Genomic DNA, 12,765 nt, shown 5'->3' with positions numbered 1-12,765 from the left:
TCTGTGTTGATTCGGTCGCCTGAGATAGAAATAGAAAGGTCTGGGAAGGGGAGGGAGGAATCTGAGACTGTCCAGGTGAATTTGAGGTCGGGGTGGAAGGTGTTGGTGAAGTGGATGAACTGTTCAACCTCCTCGTGGGAGCACGAGGCGGCGCCGATACAGTCATCAATGTAGCGGAGGAAAAGGTGGGGGGTGGGGCCAGTGTAGTTGCGGAAAATGGATTGTTCCACATATCCTACGAAGAGGCAGGCATAGCTGGGGCCCATGCGGGTGCCCATGGCTACTCCTTTCGTTTGGAGGAAGTGGGAGGATTGGAAAGAGAATATAGAGTCAGAGCCAGTCATACAGCATGGAAGCAGACCCTTTGGTCCAACTGGCCCATGCCTACCATGTTCCCAAATTAAGCTAGACCCACCTACCTGCATTTGGCTCATGTCCCTCCAAACCTTTATGTACTAATCCAAATGTCTTTTAAACATTGTAACCGTACCTGTACCCACCGTTCCTCTGGCATTCATTCAAACCACTGTGTAAAAACGTTGTCCCTTACATCGTTTTAAAATCTTCCTCCTTAAGGGTGGTATGGTGGCTCAGTGGTTAGCACTCCTGCCTCACAGCGCCAGGGACCCGGGTTCAATTCCAATCTCGGGTGACTGTCTGTGTGGAGTTTGCACATTCTCCCCCTGTCTGCGTGGGTTTCCTCTGCGTGCTCTGGTTTCCTCCCACAGTCCAAAGATGTGCGGGTCAGGGGGAGTTGGGTCTGGGTCGGTTACTCTTTGGAGGGTCTGTTGGGCCGAAGGGCCTGTTTCCATACTGTAGGAATTTAATCTAATCAAATCACCTTCAAAATATCCCCCTAGTTTTGAGCTCTCCCACCTTCAAGAAAATACCTTTGCTATTTAGCTCATCTAAGCCGCTAATGATTTTGTAAACCTCTATACAGGTTACTCCCTCTACCTCCTACTCTCCAGTGAAGAAAGTCCCAACCTAGCCAATCTTTTCTGAATCCTCTCCAGTTTAGTAATATGCTTACTATAAGAGCGCGACCAGAACTGCGCACAGTACTTCAGAACAGGCCTCACCAACAACACCCTTTGGGGATATGGGCCAGATGCTGGTAATTGGGACTAGATTAATTGAGGATATCAGGTCGGTATGGACGAGTTGGGCCGAAGGGTTTGTTTCTGTGCTGTCTGACACTAATCATCTTCCGTGAAAGCAGAAGTGTTGTTGTGAAGGCTGGACTTCCAAAGCAGATTTCATATATGTTTTGCCCTTACTGGGAACAGAAGAAGTTACAATGATATCCTTCATTTGTGAGACAGCAACTGAGTGAATACATTTTTGGTGGAAATTGGGAATTCATTGCACTGTGGGGATGAAGTGCTTTAAATAAAGTGTGCTGAGCGAGGAGCCTAGTGAAAGGTTAGGTGGGTTTTTGTTTAAAAGTGCTAATTTCTTTCAGCCTCCAACACTATATTTCCAACTCTGTGCATCAGAAGGAGCGGTGAATCAGTAACTGGTATCGTTAGAAGCCTTACAATTTTCAGTACTGCAGGTATTGCATTGTTCCATCAGCATTTGAAAGGTTACTGGCAGCAGTGGGAGGTGTGGGCTGTATTCACCTGAAACGATTAAGCAGTTAGGTAACACACATTCAAGAGGGCAGGGCACTTGTCTTTCGATTTTCAGAAGGTGGGAGATTCTGAGTGCTGTGATCCGGGGCAAAAACAACTGTGGGAAATCAGAGAAGCCCTAAAGTGTGGAAGCAAGCCATTCAGCCCATCAAGCCTACGCTGACCTCTGAACAGCATGCCACCAGCCAACATCCAACTCGCTCTCTCTCTCCCGCCCGCTCTCTCTCTCCCGCCCGCTCTCTCTCTCCCGCCCGCTCTCTCTCTCTCCCTCTCCCGCCCGCTCTCTCCCTCTCCCGCCCGCTCTCTCCCTCTCCCGCCCGCTCTCTCCCTCTCCCGCCCGCTCTCTCTCTCACTTTCACGGTGCTGCGTGTGTGGAATGCGTTGAGATTAGGATGAGGGGACATGGCATGAAGATTAGGGGAAGTAAATTGGGAACTATAGAACAGTGAGTCTGACGTTGTTGGAGGGAATCCTGCGGGACAGGATGTACATGTATTTGGAAAGGCAAGGACTGATTAGGGATAGTCAACATGGTTTTGTGCGTGGGAAATCATGTCTCACAAACTTGATTGGGTTTTTTGAAGAAGTAACAAAGAGGATTGATGAGGCCAAATCAGTAGACATGTTCTATATATACTTTAAGTGAGGTGTTTGACAAGGTTCCCCATGGGAGACTGTTTAGCAAGATTAGATCTCATGGAATACAGAGAGAACTAGCCATTTGCATATAGAGTTGGGAGTGTGGTGCTGGAAAAGCACAGCCAGTCAGGCATCATCTGAGAAGTAGAAGAATTGATATTTTGGGCATAAGCCCTTCATCAGGAAGGATTTGGGTACAGAACTGGCTCAAAGGTGGTGGTGGAGGGCTTTTTTCCAGACTGGAGGCCTGTGACCAGTGGAGTGCCACAAGGATCGGTGCTGGGTCCACTATCTTTCATAATTTGTATAAATGATTTGAATGTGTGTTTAAGAGGTATAGTTAGTAAGTTTGCAGATGACACCAAAATTGGAGATGTAGTGGAGAGCGAAGAAGGTTACCTCGGATTACAACAGGATCTTGATCAGATGAGCCAATGGGCTGAGTGGCAGATGGAGTTTAATTTAGATAAATGTGAGGTGCTGAATTTTAGAAAAACAAATCAGAGCAGGACTTGTATACTTTATGGTAAGGTCCTGGAGAGTATTGCTGAACAAAGAGACCTTGGAGTGCAGGTTCATAGCTCCTTGAAAGTAGAGTTGCAGTAGATAGGATAGTGATTATTTGGTCAGTCTATTGAGTACAGGAGTTGGGACGTCATGTTTAGATTAGATTACTTACAGTGTGGAAACAGGCCCAACAAGTCCACACCGACCCACCGAAGCACAACCCACCCAGACCCGTTAACCTACACCTAACACTACGGGCAATTTAGCATGGCCAATTCACCTAACCTGCACATCTTTGGACTGTAGGAGGAAACTGGAGCACCTGGAGGAAACCCACGCTGACACGGGGAGATTATGCAAACTCCACACAGTCAGTCGCCTGACGCGGGAATTGAACCCGGGTCTCTGGCGCTGTGAGGCAGCAGTGCTAACCACTGTGCCACCGTGCCGTGCTGCTATACAGGACATTGGTTAGGCCACTTTTGCTTGCAGCTCTGGTCGCCTTCACATTGGAAAGATGTTGTGAAACTTGAAGAGAGTATTGCTGAACAAAGAGACCTTGGAGTGCAGGTTCATAGCTCCTTGAAAGTAGAGTTGCAGTAGATAGGATAGTGAAGAAGGCATTTGGTATGCTTTCCTTTATTGGTCAGTCTATTGAGTACAGGAGTTGGGACGTCATGTTTGGATTAGATTACTTACAGTGTGGAAACAGGCCCAACAAGTCCACACCGACCCACCGAAGCACAACCCACCCAGACCCGTTAACCTACACCTAGCACTATGGGTAATTTAGCATGGCCAATTCACCTAACCTGCACATCTTTGGACTGTAGGAGGAAACTGGAGCACCTGGAGGAAACCCACGCTGACACAGGGAGATTATGCAAACTCCACACAGTCAGTCGCCTGAATTGAACCCGGGTCTCTGGCGCTGTGAGGCAGCAGTGCTAACCACTGTGCCACCGTGCCGTGCTGCTATACAGGACATTGGTTAGGCCACTTTTGCTTGCAGCTCTGGTCGCCTTCACATTGGAAAGATGTTGTGAAACTTGAAAGGATTCAGAAAAGATTTACAAGGCTGTTGCCAGGGTTGGAGGATTTGAGCTATAGGGAGAGTTGAGTAGGCTAAGGCTGTTTTCCCTTGAGCGTCGGAGGCTGAGGGGTGATCTCATAGAGGTTTACAAAATCATGAGAGGCATGGATAGGTTAAATAGACAAGGTCTTTTCCCTGGGATGGGTGAGTCCAGAACTAGAGGGCATAGGTTTAAGGTGAGAGGGGAAAGATGTAAAAGAGACTTAAGGGGCAACTTTTTCACGCAGAGGGTGCTGCATGTGTGGAATGCCAGGGGAAGTGGCGGAGGCTGGTACAATTGCAATATTTAAAAGGCATCTGGATGGGTATATGAATAGGAAGGGTTTGGAGGGATACGGGCCGGGTGCTGGCAGTTGGGACTAGATTGGGTTGGGATGTCTGGTCGGCATGGACGGGTTGGACCGAAGGGTCTGCTTCTGTGATGTATGTCTCTATGACAGAGGTGAGGATGAACTGCTTTTCCCGGACAGTCATGAATCTATGGAATTCTGTGCCCAAGGAAGCAGTAGAGGCAGCTTCGTCAGCTATATTGGATAGGTATTTGCATGGTCGGGGAATTAAGGGTGTCGGATAATGAAGGTAGGAGGAGCTGAGACAATGGATAGATCAGCCATGATCTTAATGAATGGGGGAGCAGGCTCGATAGGCCAAATGACCTACTGCTGCTTCTATTACTATGAATGTATAACTCTGTATTTCACATTGGCTAACCCACCTAACCTGGACACTATGGGCAATTTAGTATGGCCAGACCAAATCAAGGCGTGTGAGCAATGTAGTGATGTAAAAAATGAACATCAGGGAATGATTAAAAAAGGACAAGGAGAATAAATCAACCAGCAATCAATGATGGATTCAAAACATCACAAAAATTGAAACTAAAAACAGTGTGTCTGAATGTGTTACAATGCAGTGTGTCTGCATTGTAACAAAAGTGAATGAATTGACTGCACACGTTGAAGAGAATAATTAGGATCTGAGATTCCTTAGAGAGACATGGCTTCAGGATGACAAGGATTGGATGTGGCATTCAAGTTGAACGGGAAGCTGGATAAAGGTAGAGGGTTGGCACTGTTAATCAAAGCACTGATAATATGGTAATCTGGTGTCTACTCGAATTGCAGGTCCTGATTTCTCTGTCCTCTGTTGATCTCCCTATTCCCACATAGATAAATGGCATCTGTTCTCAGCTGTGTGGGATTTCTGCTGACGCTCTTTTGGAACAATACAATATTCAGATAATCAGGACCCAACCCACAGTCTCCCAGCCTGTCAACCATCCAGACAGAGACAGTCATGGTAGCGGGGAATAAAAGAAGAAAAATGATACAAAATTAGAAATAAATATGTAGTCGGTGCTCGTGCTTAGGAAGTAAACTAGAAATCAGGGTGTCCCAGGATTCTTATAGTGCCCTAATTGAGGAATTCTCTCTCCTTTACACCTAACTATTAGTACCCAGCTATGATTTATAAGAATATTTACATCAACAGAAATAAAGCATCTGTTAACAAATAGACATCAAGATATACAGCACAGAAATAGACTTTTCAATCCAACACAAGATATCCTATGTAAATCTAGTTCCATTTGCCAGCATTTGGCCTGTATACCTCCAAACCCTTCCTACTCGCATACCCATCCAGATGCCTTTTAAATGTAATTGTACCGGCCACTTCCTCTGGCAGCTCATTCCATACACGCACCACCCTCTGTGTGGAAAAGTTGCCCCCTTAGGTCCCTTTTAAATCTTTCTTCTCTTACCCTCAACCTCTGCTCTCTGGTTTTGGATACCTCCACCCTGGAGAAAAGACCTTACCTATTTACCCTACCCATGCCCTTTGAGTTTATAAACCTCCATAAGGTTACCCCTCAACCTCCAATGCTCCAGGGAAAAGAGATTCTATTCAGTGTCTCCTTATACCTCTCAACCTCCTACCCTGGTGACATCCTTATGAATCTTTTCTGCACCTTCTCAAGCTTCACAACATCCTTCTTATCCTATAGTAGGGAGACCAGAATCAAATGCAATATTCCAAAAATAGCCTATCCAATGTCCTGTCCAGCTGCAACATGACCTCCCAACTCTTATACCCAATTCATTCAATGGGCCAAATGGCCTGTTTGTGCACTGCAGGGATTTTATGATTTTTATCCTGTGTCCCATCAATTTTTAGTCACTATCTCCGTCGTACAGTGTGTCAGGGTTGGATCACCGGTACTAGAATTGCACACAATACTCCAAAGGTGGCCTAACCAATGTCATGTGAAGTGTACTATCCTGCCTACCTGCGACTCCCACTTTCATGGAACTATGAACCTGCCACCAAGTCTCACAGCATGGAAACAGACCTTTGGTCCAACCAGTCTGTGCTAACTATAATCCCAAATTAAACTAGTCTCTCCTGCCTGCTCCTGACCTGTCTCCTTCCAAATCTTTCCCTTTCATGCACTTATCCAAATATTTTTTAATTGTATCCCCATCCACCACTTCCTAAGGAAGTTCATTCCACACATGAACCACCCTCCGTGTATGATTAGTATTTGAATGGCAAGGATGAGGTTGAATTGAAATGGTTCATAAAATAAATAGTTTGTACCAAACCCCCTACAGCAGGTTTGGTAGCAACTCCAACTCGGGAGTCTCTCAAATCGCTATTGCCATGGTGGGGGGTAAGGTGTTGGATTCACAGAGGAGGAGATTTTCTGTGAGTGTGAAGCTAAAATGAAACCCTGTTCTTTGCTTGATGTCAAAATGCATTGACTTGTAGGAGAGCGAAGGGAGTTTGCAAACTGTCCTCCCCTCCACACATGCCTCAGCTGCAGGGCTGCGCAAAAAGACCTTACCTATTTACCCTACCCATGCCCTTTGAGTTTATAAACCTCCATAAGGTTACCCCTCAACCTCCAATGCTCTAGGGAAAAGCGCCCCATTCTATTCAGTGTCTCCTTATACCTCAAAACCTCCTACCCCGGTGACATCCTTATGAATCTTTTCTGCACCCTCTCAAGCTTCACAACATCCTTCCTATCCTATAATAGGGAGACCAGAATCAAATGCAATATTCCAAAAATAGCCTATCCAATGTCCAGCTGCAACATGACTTCCCAACTCTTATACCCAATTCATTCAATGGGCCAAATGGCCTGTTTGTGCACTGCAGGGATTTTATGATTTTATCCTGTGTCCCATCAATTTTTAGTCACTATCTCCGTCGTACAGTGTGTCAGGGTTGGATCACCGGCACTATAATTGCACACAATACTCCAAAGGTGGCCTAACCAATGTCATGTGAAGTGTACTATCCTGTCCACCTGCGACTCCCACTTTCATGGAACTATGAACCTGCCACAGAGTCACACAGCATGGAAACAGACCTTTGGTCCAACCAGTCCGTGCTAACTATAATCCCAAATTAAACTAGTCTCTCCTGCCTGCTCCTGACCTGTATCCCTCCAAACCTTTCCCTTTCATGCACTTATCCAGATATTTTTTAATTGTATCCCCATCCACCACTTCCTAAGGAAGTTCATTCCACACATGAACCACCCTCCGTGTATGATTAGTATTTGAATGGCAAGGATGAGGTTTAATTGAAATGGTTCATAAAATAAATAGTTTGTACCAAACCCCCTACAGCAGGTTTGGTAGCAACTCCAACTCGGGAGTTTCTCAAATCGCTATTGGCATGGTGGGTATTGGCATGGGGGGTAAAGTGTTGGATTCACAGAGGAGGAGATTTTCTGTGAGTGTGAAGCTAAAATGAAACCCTGTTCTTTGCTTGATGTCAAAATGCATTGACTTGTAGGAGAGCGAAGGGAGTTTGCAAACTGTCCTCCCCTCCACACATGCCTCAGCTGCAGGGCTGCGCAGGCTCAGTGCGGGCCCGTGTCAGCCCCGCCCCCACGATCCATTGTGAACGTCACAACCCGGAAGTAGCCATGTCAGTTTCAGGATTTGGAGATGCCTGTGTTGGACAGAGTTACAAAGTTAAAAATCCCACAACACCTGGTTATAGTCCAAGTTTATTTGGCAGCACTAGCTATCTGAGCGCTGCTCCTTTATCAGGTGGTTGTCGAGTATAAGATCACGACATAGAATTTATAACAAAAGTTTACAACTGAAATTATATATTGAAAACAACCTGGATTGTTCAAGTCTCTCATCTTTTAGAGTGACCAGGTTGGTTTCAGTTCTTCCATATGTAAATCCCAGAACTTTTTTTTTAAAAAAGTTAAAATTCCCAAGTGAACTTTAACAATAGCAACATCTTTTTCTTCCCAGGGCAAGAGGGTGTCACTGGCTACACCAGCATTTATTGTCTATCTGTAATTACCCTGGAGAAGGTCAAGATGAGCTACTTTTCTTGAAGCATAAATCTTGGAGGGCTGGGTCACCCACAGTGCTAATAGGGCAGGAATTCCAGGATTTAGACCTGCAATAGTGAAGAACCAATAATATATTTCCAATTCAGGCTGGTGAGTAGCTTGGAGAAGAACTTTCAGGTGGTGGTGTTATTGCATCCTTCTGGATAGTAGAGGTTGTGGATTTGGAAGGTGCAGACCAAGGAGCTCCGAAAAGATTTACAAGGATATCGCCAGGGTTGGAGGATTTGAGCTATAGCGAAAGGCTGAACAGGCTGGGGCTGTTTTCCCTGGAGCGTCGGAGGATGAGGGGTGACCTTATAGAGGGGCATGGATAGGGTAAATTATGAGGGGCATGGATAGGGTAAATAGGCAAAGTCTTTTCCCTGGGGCCGGGGAGTGCAGAACTAGAGGGCATAGGTTTAGGGTGAGAGGGGAAAGATATAAAAGAGACCTAAGGGGCAAGTTTTTCACAGAAAGTGGTACGTGTATGGAATGAGCTGCCAGAAGATGTGGTGGAGGCTGGTACAATTGCACCATTTAAGAGGCATTTGGATGGGTATATGAATAGGAAGGGTTTGGAGGGATATGGGCCGGGTGTCGGCAGGTGGGACTAGATTGGGTTGGGATATCTGGTCGGCATGGACGGGTTGGACCAAAGGGTCTGTTTCCATGCTATACATCTCTGTCTCTATAATTCTAATAGGTGCCAAGTCGTCTCAGATAATGAACTAAGGTGTGAGGTGCCCTGTGTGAGGCTGTCTGTGCCCCAATGTTCAGACTGATTCTATTTCTAAAAAGGATTTCCAGAATCTTGGATTCATGCAGATTTTGAGCAAAATAAAATATAATTCTGCAAGTACAAATTCACCCCACAAACTTGTGTGTGTGGGGGGGCATGAGGGTGTGAGAGAGTGTGTGTATGTGTGAGAGTGTAAAGGGTTATAAGTCTGAGAGGGTGTACATGTGAGCATGTGAGAGAGGGTCTGTAGGACTGTGTGTGTGTAGTGCACCTGTAGTGTGACATGAACCCAAGGCCCCAGTTGAGGTCATCCCCATGGGTACTGAATTTGGATATCAGCCTCTGCTCAGCCACTTTATCGTTGTTGCCTGTCCTGATATCCGTCTTGGAAGATGGTCACCCAAAGGTCCAAGGTCGAATGTCCCGCACCACTGAAGTGTTTCCTGACTGGGAGGGAACATTCCTGCCTGGTGATTGTTGTGCGATGTCCATTCATCCATTGCCATAGCTCTGCTCAGTCTTGCCAATGTACCATGCCTCAGGACGTCCTTGCCTGCAGTGTATGAGATAGACAACATTGGCAGAGTCTCACGAGTACCTACCGTGTACATGTGTAATGGTAGCATCTTGCAGCCTCTGCCATGACAGGGTTGCATGGTGTTGTCCTGAAAGCCGGGCAGTTTGCTGCGAATAATCAGTTGGAGGTTTGGTGGTGATTTAAAGGTGAGATTTGGAGGCGTGGGGAAAGTCTTGGTGAGGTGCTCATCCTCATTGATAATGTGTTGCAGGCTGCGAAGACAATGGCGTTGTTTTGTGCCTTCTGGGAAGTACTGGACAATCAAGGGTACTCTGTCAAGTCTGTCTCCTGAGGAGGTCAATACAGTTTTGTTTTGTGGCACTTCGGGACTGGCGGTCGATGAGTTGAGCATTGTACCCTGTTCTTATGGGGGCATCCTTGAGTCCTTTCAAGTGTCTATCACATTCCTCCTCATCTGAACAGATCCTATGTATGCTTGTCTGTAGACTGTCAGTTTGAGTGAAACTTTCTCCCTCTGGGCAAAATCTGGGAGCAAAGCAATGTCTCCCCCTTTCCATTCCCCATCCTGGGAGGGAGGGTGTGGGAAACACTGTTCACTTGTAGCAACTGGAGTAAATCCATGGAAGGAGCAGACCCTGCAAAGGTGCTCAGATACTCCCTTGTCCCTCTTAAAGGTATTTTCCTTGTGTATTCCCTCAGTTTGGCACGTATATACAGTTTGCACCCTCAAAGGATCGCTTCTTTGCTCATGTTCACAATTAAAAGGATTGAGCAGCATTTAAGGGATTGTCATATTGATATAAAATTATTCTTCACCTAACATAGTAATGGAATGACGTTCTGTATTTCTTGTCATCTGTTTTATTTATTAGGACAGCAGGAAGTCATTGAGCAACTTTACTGGCTTGCTTTTTTTTTCAAGCAGCCTTGACGTTTCATTATCATGTCCCTGATTCAGCTCCATTTGCAGCACCTTTGTAGGCAGCTTGTTCCAGGTCATTGTCACCTCAGTTTGGCATGTATATACAATTTGCACCCTCCTTACACACTTAAGACTATCTGGCTGCATGAGGGTTTTCAGGTTTCTGTGTCCTGGATAATGTGATTAGCAGGCATCTGGCAATCTACAGGAATTGTCACCAATGTTATATTTATTTAACTGTACTGACAGTGATCACTTATTTTGTGAATTTATTTTTTGCAGGAAGTCATGTGGGAAAAAAGGTTGAAAGCAATTGATCTATCGACTTCTGACAGAGCTCCTTGATTCATTGGGACTTGAATATCAGCAGCCATTCCAATTGAGAGAAAATGTTTGCTTTTGTCTGCTTGAGAGATGGTGTGTCAGGAAGAATACGGAGATACCCGAGTGAGGGAGATTCGGTGTGCTGTCTGTGAAAAGTGCTTCACACCATTTACTCAGCTTGGGGGAATCAAAATCTCACCCCTTACAGTGGGGAGAGACTGTGTACCCGTTCTGCTTGTAATTTCAAACCCAGAGTGACACAAGGAAAGTTCCCCCTCCATGGAGAAACCGTGGAAATGTGGGGACTGTGGGAAAGGATTCTCTTCCCCCTCGGCGCTGGAAACCCACAGACGTGTTCACACTGGGGAGAGGCCGTTCAGCTGCTCTCAGTGTGGGCAGAGATTCACTGAAGCATCCCACCTCGTGAGACACCAGCGTGTTCACACCGGGGAGAGACCATTTAGCTGCTCCGTGTGCGGGAAGGGATTCAGTCAGATGGGCAATCTGCAGACGCACCAGCAGGTTCACACAGGAGAGAAACCATTCACCTGCCCCGTATGTGGGAAGGGGTTTGCTCAGGCATCTCGACTGATAATCCATAAGCGGGTCCACACCGGGGAGAAGCCGTTCACCTGCTCCGTGTGCGGGAAGGGTTTCAGTCAGATGGGCAACCTGCAGACCCACCAGCGGGTCCACACGGGAGAGAAGCCATTCACCTGCCCTGTGTGTGGGAAGGGGTTTGTTCAGTCATCTAGACTGTTAATCCATAAGCGGATACACACCGGGGAGAGGCCATTCACCTGCTCAGTGTGCGGGAAGGGATTCACTCAGTCATCTACACTCCTGATCCACCAGCGGGTACACACTGGGGAGAGGCCATTCACCTGTTCAGTGTGCGGGAAGGGATTCACTCAGTCATCTACACTCCAGATCCACCAGCGGGTCCACACCGGGGAGAAGCCGTTCATCTGCTCAGTGTGCGGGAAGGAATTCAGTCGGATGGGCAACCTGCAGATGCACCAGCGGGTCCACACGGGGGAGAAGCCGTTCGCCTGCTCGGTGTGTGGGAAGGGGTTTGCTCAGTCAGCTGCACTCCTGACCCACCAGCGGGTCCATACTGGGGAGAGGCCGTTCACCTGCTCTCAGTGCGGGAAGGGATTCATCAACTCTTCCGCCCTGCTGACCCACCAGCGGGTCCACACAGGAGAGAGGCCATTCACCTGCTTTGATTGCGGGAAGGGATTCATCAATTCTTTTGCCCTGCTGACCCACCAGCGGGTCCACACCAGGGAGAGGCCATTCACCAGCTCACTGCGGGAAGGATTCATCAATTCTTCCACTCCACTGACCCACCAGCAGATTCACACCGGGGAGAGGCCGTTCACCTGCTCTCACTGTGGGAAGGGATTCACCCGCTCCTCCCACCTGCGGAGGCACCAGCGAGTTCACGAGCCACCGCAGGCGGATTGAAGGAGCAACAGCTGAGAGCCATGATCGATTATACTATTAACCCAGTTCTGGGGATTCCCGTTGAGAACGTGTAAAGGGTATAAGGCGGCAGGGAAAGAGGTCTGTTCTGTGTTTTGTGAAACAAGAGGTTCAGCTGAGCATGACTCTGATCACATAAGAACTTGCAGTTAACAGTGGGGTGCTGGAGGCAAGGTAATGGGTTAACAAGGTGGAAAAGCAGTCATTATGTAGAGCCATTTAACAATATTGGAAGCATTCAGTATGCAAAGTCAGCCTAACAAGGGGAAAAATATCCATTGTATGTATCCAGTTAACAAGGTTAAGAACATTAATTGTATAACAGTAAAGGGCTTGGTCTCTGCTATTGATTGTAACGGTCACCCAATTAATATGTATGTTGCCTTATCTGGATGCTCTTCCCTGTAAAATGACGATATAATTCATTGAGAAATTGCTCTTCCAGAGAAGACCATGAACACATGGGCTGTTTCCCTCCAGGGCCTGGAATAAAAATGAAAGAGGTAAACCCA

The 12,765-nt window shown here is 46.8% G+C and overlaps 1 protein-coding gene across 6 annotated transcripts in view; it reads left to right on the top strand.

Moving 5' to 3' along the window:
* Positions 1-12,765, top strand: part of LOC122543525 (zinc finger protein 226-like) — a 49,952-nt gene extending 37,187 nt beyond the window's left edge. For 4 of the 6 annotated variants that reach the window (XM_043682317.1, XM_043682320.1, XM_043682318.1 and 1 more), the window contains exon 2: positions 10,724-12,765. In XM_043682317.1, coding sequence (XP_043538252.1) covers positions 11,045-12,235 — 1,191 coding nt within the window. In that variant the 5' untranslated portion in view covers positions 10,724-11,044 and the 3' untranslated portion in view covers positions 12,236-12,765. Of the gene's footprint in view, positions 1-8,336; positions 8,354-10,723 lie in introns of those variants that run through there. The other 2 variants (XM_043682319.1, XM_043682321.1) reach the window with 2 other exon arrangements.

This window comes from Chiloscyllium plagiosum, chromosome 44 (assembly GCF_004010195.1).
Source record: "Chiloscyllium plagiosum isolate BGI_BamShark_2017 chromosome 44, ASM401019v2, whole genome shotgun sequence".
Classification (NCBI taxonomy): Eukaryota; Metazoa; Chordata; class Chondrichthyes; order Orectolobiformes; family Hemiscylliidae; genus Chiloscyllium; species Chiloscyllium plagiosum.
This window is presented reverse-complemented; position numbering and strand designations above follow the sequence as displayed.